The sequence below is a fragment of the Rhinoderma darwinii genome, chromosome 6, assembly GCF_050947455.1.
Source record: "Rhinoderma darwinii isolate aRhiDar2 chromosome 6, aRhiDar2.hap1, whole genome shotgun sequence".
In the NCBI taxonomy this organism is placed as follows: Eukaryota; Metazoa; Chordata; class Amphibia; order Anura; family Rhinodermatidae; genus Rhinoderma; species Rhinoderma darwinii.
Window position 1 is genome coordinate 94742875 of NC_134692.1, and position 12174 is coordinate 94755048.

The following is a 12174-nucleotide window of genomic DNA, read 5'->3' on the forward strand; positions in this document are numbered from 1 at the left end:
GTACTCTTCATTGGTACCATTTTAGGGTACATGTGATTTTTTTTTTATCACTTTTTATTAGATTTTTTTGGAAGCAAAGTGACAAAGAAACATAAATTCTGACAATGTTTTTTGTATTTTTTTTTTTACACTTTTCACCGTGCGGTATAAATGACATTTTACTTTATTCTGCGGGTCGGTACGATTACGGCGATACCATATGTATATAGTTTTTTTATGTAATGTGGCGATTGCGCAATAAAATCACTTTGATAAAATTATTTATTTTCTGTGTCACCATATTCTGAGAGTCATAACGTTTTTATTTTTCCGTCAAAAAAGCGGTGTAAGGGCTTGTTTTTTTGCGGGACGGGTTGTAGTTTTTATTGGTACTATTTTGGGGTACATGCGACTTTTTGATCACTTTTTATTCTATATTTTGGGAGGGTTGATGACCAAAAAAAAGTGATTCTGACTTTTTTTATTATTTTTTTGCGGTGTTCACCGTTTAACATTTTCATTTTTTTCCTATAATAAAAGACTTATTATAGGAAAAAAAAGCATTATTTTTTTTTGTAACTTTTATAACTTGTTTTTACACTTTTATAAAACTTTTTTATTACTTTATTTTTTACTTTTTACTTGTTTTACTTGAAGCCTGATCGCTGCTATAATACATTACACTACCTACTAGGTAGTGTAACGTATTATAAACTGTCAGTGTGACGCTGAGAGTCACACTGACAGGAAGCATATGAGAACCAGCATCCGGCTGGTTCTCATAGGCTGCTGTGCATGGCAGACCCGGGGGCTGTTATATGGCCCCCGGTTCTGCCTTATAACCGACTGCAGCACCAGCAATCGGTCCCCGGGAAAGTTTGTTGTAGCAACAAACTTTCCAGTTTGTTATAGCAACAAACTTTCCAGTTCGTTGCTACAACACACTTTCCCTGCGATCACATGACCGGGACCTGAGCTAATCAGGTCCCGATCATATCTCCGGGACCAGAGGCAGGTGATAACAGCGCGATCCGGGTGTCAGCGCTACTCTGAGACACCCGGATCGTGCTTTTAACACCCAACGTGAATTCACGTCGGCACTGCACAGAGCCCAGCAAGTGCCGACGTGAATATACAGTGGGCGGTCGGGAAGCGGTTAAATGGTCACCTGTATAAAAGACTCCTGTCCACAGACTCAATTAATCAGTCTGACTCTAACCTCTTAAATTCACTGAGTGTTTGAAATACCTAGTTTGTTTTCCCTAGTAAAGTTTTAATCTGTCACTGGTTCATGTCTTTAGGGATATATACTGTAATGTGACGATATCACTGTATTTTATTCAAAATGCAACCTGCTTCTGTTTGATACACAGTGCAGACTGCAGTAATGTCATTGCTTAGTACAAGTGCGAATGCACTAACATTACCACTATTAGTAATAGAAACAGGGAGAGAACCTCCAGCTCACCGGTCTGCGTCTCCAACAGCGTCCATCGGATCCCCGCGACGGCCCGCGGTATGAAACAATAATGTAGAGGAAGAGTGATCCAGCGCTGATGTTGGTTTAAAAGGGAAGTGAGAGTCCCATGTTTATTAGAAAAAAAATTTGAGTAAAAATGGAACGGGAGACGCAGTCCCAAAGTGCAAGTAGTCAGGGTATATGCCCAAGCCTACGCGTTTCGAACGCGGTCTGCGTTCTTAATCATGACGTCAGATCAGTTTGCTAGCCGCAGTTGGCGGCAGAACACTCCACAATTTAAAGGGAACCTGTCACCAGCATTTCACCTATTGAACGTTACTTATCCCTCACTGGCCGCTGCTATAAAAAGTTAATTGCCGTTATCCCCTCTCCTAAACTCCTCCTCCAACTGTAAATAACGGTCTGCAAACATTTTGCGCCTTTTATCATAATAATCCGGTGTCCCTTTGTGCGCCCACACCAGAAGAGGAGATCAATGCACAAGCACGGGATTGTGTGTGCAGGGGGAAGGCGAGGAGCTGTCAATCAAAAGTAAGGAGGCGGGGTAAACTCGGAAAGACTTGAGAATTGAAGATATGACTCTTTTCAAAGGAAGATTTGACTCTTTTCAAACGAAGGTTTGACTCTTTTCTGCTCATTAGCATACGGTGTGGGAACACTAAAAAACTGAATACTAGCGCTACAGAGCCGACTAAGATGACAGCTTAGACGACGAGCACAGACTGGCTCTCTAACGGCACCTATTGGGCTTACACAGCTCAGCCATTCAGCTTGAGAATAATACACAGATGCATTAAACAGAGAGCTCTCTATCGGCATCTAGTGGGCTTACATAGCACAGCTACTTACTTAGGCCTCATGCACACGACCGTATTTTTTCCCACCCGTAAATACGGGTCCGGTGTCACACGTATTCGACCCGTTTTGCACCAGTATTTACGAACCCGTGCCCGTAAATATGGGTCCGGTGTCACCCGTATTCCACCTGTATTTACGGGCACGTTTTTGGCGGCAAAATAGCACTGCACTAATCGGCAGCCCCTTCTCTCTATCAGTGCAGGATAGAGAGAAGGGACAGCCCTTTCTGTAATAAAAGTTAAAGAAATTCATACTTACCCGGCCGTTGTCTTGGTGACGCGTCCCTCTCTTCACATCCAGCCCGACATCCCTGGATGACGCGGCAGTCCATGTGACCGCTGCAGCCTGTGATTGACCTGTGATTGGCTGCAGCGGTCACATGGCCTGAAACGTCATCCAGGACGTCGGGCCGGATGTCGAGAGGGACGCGTCACCAAGGCAACGGGCGGGAGACCGGACTGGAGGAAGCAGGAAGTTCTCGGTAAGTATGAACGTCTTTTATTTTTATTTTTTACAGGTTTATACTGATCGGTAGTCACTGTCCAGGGTGCTGAAAGAGTTACTGCCGATCAGTTAACTCTTTTAGCTCACTGGACAGTGACTATTTACGGACGTCGCTTAGCAACACTGCCGTAATGACGGGTGCACACATGTAGCCACCCGTCATTACGAGAGCTCTATAGACTTCTATGGACTGTCCGTGCCGTTATTACGGCCTGAAAAAGGTGAGAGCTCAGCCGAAAACTACATAGGGGGAACTTGTTAATGATCTCAAGGCAGCCGGGACCACAGTCACCAAGAAAACCATTGGTAACACATTACGCCGTAATGGATTAAAATCCTGCAGTGCCCGCAAGGTCCCCCTGCTCAAGAAGGCACATGTACAGGCCCGTCTGAAGTTTGCAAATGAACATCTGGATGATTCTGAGAGTGATTGGGAGAAGGTGCTGTGGTCAGATGAGACTAAAATTGAGCTCTTTGGCATTAACTCAACTCGCCGTGTTTGGAGGAAGAGAAATGCTGCCTATGACCCAAAGAACACCGTCCCCACTGTCAAGCATGGAGGTGGGAACATTATGTTTTGGGGGTGTTTCTCTGCTAAGGGCACAGGACTACTTCACCGCATCAATGGGAGAATGGATGGAGCCATGTACTGTCAAATCCTGAGTGACAACCTCCTTCCATCCACCAGGACATTAAAAATGGCTCGTGGCTGGGTCTTCCAGCACGACAATGACCCGAAACATACAGCCAAGGCAACAAAGGAGTGGCTCAAAAAGAAGCACATTAAGGTCATGGAGTGGCCTAGCCAGTCTCCAGACCTTAATCCCATCGAAAACGTATGGAGGGAGCTGAAGATCCAAGTTGCCAAGCGACAGCCTCGAAATCTTAATGATTTACAGATGATCTGCAAAGAGGAGTGGGCCAAAATTCCATCTAACATGTGTGCAAACCTCATCATCAACTACAAAAAACTTCTGACTGCTGTGCTTGCCAACAAGGGTTTTGCCACCAAGTATTAAGTCTTGTTTGCCAAAGGGATCAAATACTTATTTCTCTCTGCACAATGCAAATAAATATATATAATTTTGACAATGTGATTTTCTGTTTTATTTTTTATATAATCTATCTCTCACTGGTAAAATTAACCTAGCCTAAAAATTCGAGACTGTTCATGTCTTTGACAGTGGGCAAACTTACAAAATCAGCAAGGGATCAAATACTTATTTCCTTCACTGTATATCCATCTGATTTAAATGGGATAATATCCGCATGAGATTGTCATACCTCCCTCCACACCATAGAACGTTTAAACGGACTATTACTATTAAAATGAGGCTCTGTCATTTGGTCCAAAAGTGGCTCCGGTGGGACGGGGTTTTCCCATCAGGGACATTTATGGCATATCCACAGGATAGGTCATAAATGTCAGATAGATGTGGCTTCCACCTCTGGGACCCGCACTTATCTCTAGAACGGGGCCCCCTAAACCCTGTTCTACCTTTTTCTACTGCAGCTGCCACCTAGCCACTTTCTGACTATATGGTCGGGAGTACGAAAACAGCGTAGCTGTTTTTGTAACTCCCATAGTAGTGAATAGCAGTTACAGAAGCAGCGTAGCATGCAAGCTATGCTGTTTCCGTAACTACCATTCAGTTCTATAGGACTTATGGATATGTCATAAATGTCCCTAATGGGAAATCCCTTTAATGAATATGTGAAAATTAAAACGGCAGAAAGCTGTAACAGTGTTTTGCTGCAGTACACTTCGAATAGGCATCTTTTATACGGAAGTATTTGGAATCTAAAACCAGGAGTGGAAATTTCACAGTAGAGAAACAAATATTTCCATTATACTTTTTCTCTGTTTATGTCCCATTCCTGGTTTTGGATTACAAATACTGATGCAAAATACTGACCAAAGTATTGTCCTGTCGCCATGTTGTTTTCTCACCTGATAGACTTTAAGCTTCGTTCTATTGCCTCTGGAGGAATAAAATTTGCTCCAACACAATGAATTTTATGTGGTAAGCAAAAGCTTACTTCCAACCAGTTGTTTATATGAAGACGAACCACACCTGTAGTGCAGAGGCTGGAAGAGAACAAGACGTGAAATATAATCATGACATGATAGTATATAGTACATAGTACACAAGTCCTGTAACAAGCACTGATGCTGTAGCAGCTGTTAAGTAAAGTCCCAAATGTATCTTGGCAACATAGAAGTAAAATTTATGATGCTGTAATTACTTTTTCCTTGTAGGTTTGCAAATGAATTCTCAAACTGGACCTAAAGAGTACTATTCGAACATAATTTGTGTCAATGGTAATTATTATAGTGCAATCCCAAATCTTAAATCCACCACTATTCATTCCATTAGATTTTCTCTTAAAGGTAACCTGTTATGTTAACCCCTTAAAGACGCAGACAGTTTTGACCCTGTGGACACAGCCAATTTTTTCAAATCTGACGTGTCACTTTATGTTGTAATAACTTTGGAATTGTTTTACTTATCCAAGGGATTCTGAGATTGTTTCCGCGTGACACATTGTACTTTATGTTAGTGGTAAAATTTGTATGATACGGTTAGTGCTTATTTGTGAAAAACACCAACATTTTGAAAAATGTGCATTTTTCTCAATTTAAAAGTATTTGCTTGTAAGACAGATTGTAATACCACTCAAAATAGTTATTTGTCTACTTTACTTTGGCATAATTTTTTGAACATCCTTATTTTTCTAGGACGTTACAAGGCTTATAACTTAGGGCTCATTCAGACGAACATGAATAACGTCCGTGTGCTTGCACAGGGAAATCACTCGAAGCACATGGACCCATTGATTTCAATGGGGCCGTTCACACATGCAGGAGTTTTCACACAGCGTGTGTCCGTTGCGTAAAACTCACTGCATGTCCTATATTGATGCATTTTTCACGCGCCTATCGCCCATTGAAGTCAATGGGTTCGCGAAAATCACACACAGCACAAGGATGCACATCCGTGTGCTGTGCGTGATTTACGCATCAATTCAATTGAAATAATAAAATGAAAAAAAATAAATGTGCTTTGCGAGTGCGTGAATAACGCATGCCACTTGCAAAGCACGGATGCAGTAACGTAACACACGGACCAGATTAACGCGCGTTTTTCACGCGCGTTAATCTGATACGCTCGTGTGAATGTAGCCTAAAGCAGCAGTTTCTCGCATTTTCAAGAGAATTTACAAAAACTAGTTCTTTAGGGACCAGTTCAGTGATTTATGGGGGGGGGGGGGGGGTTTCTAATACCAGTGGGGACCAGTGGCATTGAGGGCCCTATATATTAGAAACCACCCATAATCAACCCATTTTAAAACCTGCACCCCTCAAAGTATTCAAAACAGCATTTAGAAAGTTTCTTAACCCTTGAGGCATTTCACAAGAATTAAAGCAGCGGAGGTAAAATTTACTAATAATTATTTTTTTTGCAGAAATTAATTTTGAATCCATTTTTTCTGTAACTCAGAAGGTTTTACCAGAGAAACACAACTCAACATTTATTGCCCAGATTCTGTAGTTTTTAGAAAAATCCCACATGTGGCCCTAGTCTGCTTACTGAACTCAAAATAGGATTCAGAAATTATGGAGCACCTTGTGGATTTTGGCGCCTCCTTTTTTATTAGACTATACTTTAGTCTGAAGAGGTATTGTAGCGCAAAACAATGGCAACCCCACCAAAAAGAAAATTTTGAAAACATCCCCCAATAAATTAATCTAGGGGTCCAGTGAGCATTTTGACCCCACAGGCTTTTTGCTGAATTTAGTGGAATTGGGCCGTGAAAATTAAAAAATAAAATTTTTTACAATAAGATTTAGTTTTGGCTGAAAATTTTTCATTTTCACAAGGACTATAGGAGAAAAAGCACCCCAGCGATTGTAAAGCATTTTCTCCAGCAATTCCTCATATATGAGCGTAAACTGCTGTTTGGGCACACAACAGGGCTCAGAAGGTAAGGAGCGCCATTTGGCTTTTTGAGCGCATATTTTTCTAAATTGTTTTTTTTTGGGGAGCCAATGTTGTGTTTTCAGAGCTTCCTGAGGTACCAGTACAGTAGAAATTCCCCAGATGAGACCCCATTTTCAAGACTATGCCCCTCAAGGAATTAAATTAGGAATGTAGTGAACATTTTAACCCCACAGATGTTTTAGAGGTTTTATTAGAGTTGGGCCATAAATATTTAAATCAAAATTTTTTCCAATAATAGTTTTAGCTCCAAATAGTTCATTTTTACAAGGCATACAGGAGAAAGCGCACCACAAGATTTGTTACACAATTTCTCCCGAGTAAGGCAATACCCCATATGTTAAATTTCTATTTGGACACACAGCAAGGTTCTATAGGGAAGGAGCAAAATTTAGTTTTTGGAGTGGAGATTTTACAAGAACAGTTTTTGGACACCATGTTAGGGATGCACGATGCATCAAAACTTTGATACTGTTTCGATACTGTGCATGCCCAAACGGTTCAATACTGTTATTTCATGTATTTCGATACTTAGCTGTGCGGCCGCACAGCTTAGCATTGTTACACATGAATGTATGAAAGTGGGCTGTGGCGATCGAGGGCCATACCATATATGGGCAGACAGCCCAGGGTCCATTGAAGGACCACAGGGCTGTCTTACCATATTTCCTGTTGTTAGGGAATACTTAGGTATGTCCTAACAACTGCCTGTGTACTATCCGTACACAGAAAAATGTACTGGCATATCGATATATACCAGTACATTAAAGTTGAAAAATAAAGGCATGTCCTAGCAGATGCCTGTCCGTTTTAAAACGGACAGGCAGTATTACACTGCAATACAAAAGTATTGCAATGTATTATAATAGCGATCGGAGAATCGCATATTAAAGTCCCCTAGTGGGCCTAGTAAAAAAGTAAAAAAAAAGTTTAATAAAGTTAATAAAAAAAAGTGAAGAAAAAAAATTAAAAACCCACTTTTTCGCATATTTGGTATCGCCGCATCCGTTACAACCCCGACTATAAATCTACTACATTATTTAACCCGCACGGTGAACGCCGTAAAAAATGTAATAAAAAACTATGGAAAAATTGCTGTTTTCTGTGAAAAAAAATGTGATAAAAAGTGCTCAAAAAGTCGCATCTACTCCAAAATAGTACCAATAAAAACTACAAGTCTTCCCGCAAAAAAAAGCCCTCATACAACTGCATCGGCGGAACAATAAAAAAGTTATTGCTCTTCAAATATGGAGACACAAAAACAAATAATTTTGAAAAAAAAGCGTTTTTACTTTGTAAAAGTAGTAAAACATACAAAAACTATACAAATTTGGTATCGTTGCAATCGTAACAACCCGCTGAATAAAGTTATTGTGTTATTTATACCACACAGTAAACGATGTAGATTTAAGACGCGAAAAAGAGTGGCGAAATTTCAGGTTTTTTTCTATTCCCCCCCAAAAAAAAGTTAATAAAAGTTAATCAATAAATAATATGTACCTCAAAATGGTGCTATTAAAAAATACAACTTGTCCCGCAAAAAACAAGACCTTATACAGCTATGTCGACGCAAAAATAAAAAATTTATATCTCTTGGAATGAGACGATGGAAAAACTTAAAAAATGGCTTGGTCATTAAGGTTTAAAATAGGCTGATCATTAAGGGGTTAAAATAAGTCTCAATACATAAAATATACACATTCGGTATTGGCGCGGCCGTAATAACCTGAGCAACAATTTGTTTGCGTCATTTATGATGTGTACGCTGTAAAAAAAAAAAAAAAAAACTGTTTTCTTTCACTTATTGTGAGGCACGAGGTGTGATGCATTTAACCTCCATGTGCCTCACATTAATAGTAATTAACCCCATCATGTACCTTACACATTAACCCATTATGACTGGGAAACATGATGGGGTTAATTACTATTAATGTGAGGCACATGGAGGTAAAATTCATCACACCTCGTACCTCACATCAGAAAATGGAAGAACTTTATTTTTTTATTACTGTAGGCAAAGTATAGTTTTGGTATCGAAATTGAAATACTACACAAAGTATTGGTATCGAAGTCCAAATTCTGGTATTGTGACATCCCTACACCACGTTGCATTGCGCTAAGGTACTAGTACAGTGGAAACCCCCCAAAAAAATTTTGGAAACATTTTGGAAACTACATTTTTCAAGGAATCCATCTAGAGGTATATAGTGGGCATTTTGACCCCACAGGTGTTTTGCAGAAATGAGTACACAATAGATGCTCCAGATTAAAATTTCAGTTTCCAATATGTTGTGCCCAGCTTGTTCCACTGGAGAAACACATCCCATAAATTGTTAAGAGGGTCCTTCGGAGTACCGTAATACCCCAGATGTGGTTAAACTGCAGCTTGGACACACTGACAGGCTCGGAAAGTTCGGCATTTGGTTTTTGAAGCTCATATATTGCTTGGTAGTGGTTTTATTTGAGTTTTTACTGGTTTTCCGCTTAGAACGTGGGGGCATATGTAAGTTGGGCGGAGTATATCAGGGCATAATAGAGTGATGTAATAATGGGGTAAATTAATAATAAAATTAATAATCCATGGATGTTGTGGTACGAGTTGAACGAATCCTTTATACACAAGCCAGGTTTTTTGTGGCAGGTGTACTTTCTTATACCTTTGAAAATGTTTACAAGTAATAAAAGGAGAGAAAGCATCCCAACCTTTAAAAAGCAATTTCTCCCGATATGTGGTCCACATACGTGTTCATAAACTGCTGTTTAGACACCGTAGGGCTCAGAAAGGAAAAATAATCATTTGGCTTCGGATCTCAGATTTTCCTCCAATGGTTTTCAGGTGTCATGTCGCATTTGCAAAGCCTGAGGAAACAAAACCGTGGGAACCCGCCAAAAGTGACCCCATGTGGAAAACTGCACCCCTCAAGGAAATAATCTATGGTATAGTGAGCATTTTAAAGCCACGTTTTTGCAGAATTTATTGAAATCAGGCCGTGAAAATGGAAATCCACAAATAAAGGAGAAAAAGCACCCCAACATGTGCAAAGCGATTTCTCCCGATTACAGCAATACCCCATATGTGGTAATAAACATGTTTGGACACATGGCAGGGTTCAGAAGATAAGGGTCACTATTTGGTGTGCAGATTTTGTTGGAGTGTTTTTTGACCGCCATGCCGCTTTTGAAGAGCCCCTGAGGTACAAATAAAGTGGAAACCCCCGAGAAGTGACCGCATTTTGTATACTACTCCCCGTTGGGCATTTGCATCTAGAGGTTTAGATAAGATGTAATACTTTTGTTTGGGGTTTTACTGGTATTTAAATTTATAATGTGGGGGCATATGTAAGCTGTGCAAAGTAAATGAGGGTATAATAAAAGGGTACATAGACTTCCGGTTCCGGCGCGCACATGACCAGATGCGAGTACAGAGAGCTCCGCTCACCCGACTCAAAAAACCGGGGTCCCAAGGCTCTGACTTCCGACCACAGGCTACTGGTCGATAACCTTACTTACCGGCTTCTCTCCGCCGTATGGAGAGATTCCTGGTGAAAACCGGGACCCCAGGCATCACTTCGCAGGCCCTGCAAACCGAAGACACGCTGCCGTTGGGGAAAATGGAGCCTGAGCCAGCCAGGAACACGAGGAGTATGAGCTCGCGCTCAGCATCGCAACCTCCTCTGGTGCAGCCAGCAGTGGAAGAAGGTGAGCCTGACACTCTCCTTCATAACATGGACATTTCTTGCAAAACCTTGGCCATAGAAGTGGCTAAACTTATAGCCCCAGATATTAAAGCTTCTTTGGAAGCGACAGTGTCTAAGCTATTACATCAATTACAGTCAGATGTCTCAGTTCATACGGAACGTATTACAGACCTGGAACAACGTCTCAGTTTAATGGAAGATGAGTTGGTGGGAACTCAGGCGGAGGTGCAGAGGGTGCTTGCCTCTAATCTCTAGCTTGTAGATAAAGTGGATGACCTGGAGAATCACTCGAGAAGAAGCAATCTGCGCATTATTGGTCTCCCAGAATCTATACCTGCAGGGCAGTTGCTAAAGCGGTGTGCGGTGGAATTGCCTCAGGCGCTAGGCTTGCCTACCCCGCTGAGAGCGGAGAGAGCTCATAGAGTGGGGCCGATGAGGGGCTCTACCCAAGATGGCGCGACAGCAAGACCGCGGCCTGTTATTGTAAAGTACTTGGACTATGTGGATAAAACAAACGTGTTAGGCTGGGTTCACACGGCGTATTATGCCTCGATTTAAGCCTGAAAATATGGCTCCAATACGTCGGCAAACATCTGCCAATTCATTTGAATGGGTTTGCCGACGTACTGTGCCGACGACCTGTAATTTACGCGTCGTCGTTTGACAGCTTTCAAACGACGACGTGTAAAATGACTGCCTCGTCAAAGAAGTGCAGGACACTTCTTTGGACGTTTTTGGAGCCGTTTTCTCAGACTCCAATGAAAACAGCACCAAAAACGGACGTAAAAAAACGCAGCGAAAAACGCGAGTTGCTCAAAAAATGTCTGACAATCAGGGGCTGTTTTCCCTTGAAAACAGCTCCGTATTTTCAGACGTAATTGCAGTTATCGTGTGCACATACCCTTACAGGCCTATCGACGATCCTCGGCACAAGTGAGAATACGAGGCCACAGAATCGTAATATTTGGAGATTACTCTGCTGATGTTACACGCAAGCGGCATGCTTTTAGCACGGTCTGTTCTCTCTTAGTCCAGAAACGCATTCCTTTTTACTTTAATGCTTCCCGCCATTCTCAAGGTTTTTGAACCAGGTGGTGGGGTGGATTCGTTTTATTCTCTGGGGGAGTTTGTGGAAAGTTTGCCCCGAGCCAATATTGGCGATCCTCAGTCACACAGAGATGAACTGTCTCACAGGGGTCGAGTTCCAAGAGGGGCCTTACTTCTTCTTCCACGGACTGAAGGGAGATGTCCAGACGGTGACGGAGAGGGACTCATGCCATTTCAAGCTTCACATTGATTGATTCAAAATTATCCTACTTACCTGTGTTTATGTTGATAAGGTTTACTGGATATATGGGTAGGGGACTCAACATTTATTGAGGGTCTTGAGGGAATTTCTGCATAGAGTCAGGTGGAAGTGTACAGGAAGGTATACAGGAAGTTCATGTTCTACCGAAGTTGTCATAGTGGTGGAATGTGCAAGGATTCCACGCTTATATGTGCGAAAAAAAGTGAAGTCTGTAACTAGTAATAATCTGCTGTTAGGGTTTCAGTCTTGTTTTAAGTTCATTGAGGGGGGAGGGGTAGGGGGAATTGTCTCGGTGGTTGAGGTCTGCTTTGCCATTTCTGTGGGATGCCAATTAGGTCCTTTTTG

The 12174-nt window shown here is 41.6% G+C and overlaps 1 protein-coding gene across 5 annotated transcripts in view; it reads right to left on the minus strand.

Moving 5' to 3' along the window:
* The window catches only part of NPRL3 (NPR3 like, GATOR1 complex subunit), a 202910-nt gene that overhangs the window by 80712 nt on the left and 110024 nt on the right, over nucleotides 1-12174 (minus strand). For all 5 annotated transcript variants that reach the window (XM_075830052.1, XM_075830053.1, XM_075830051.1 and 2 more), the window contains one exon: nucleotides 4773-4910. In XM_075830052.1, the coding sequence (XP_075686167.1) occupies nucleotides 4773-4910 (138 nt within the window). The remainder of the gene's footprint in view (nucleotides 1-4772; nucleotides 4911-12174) is intronic.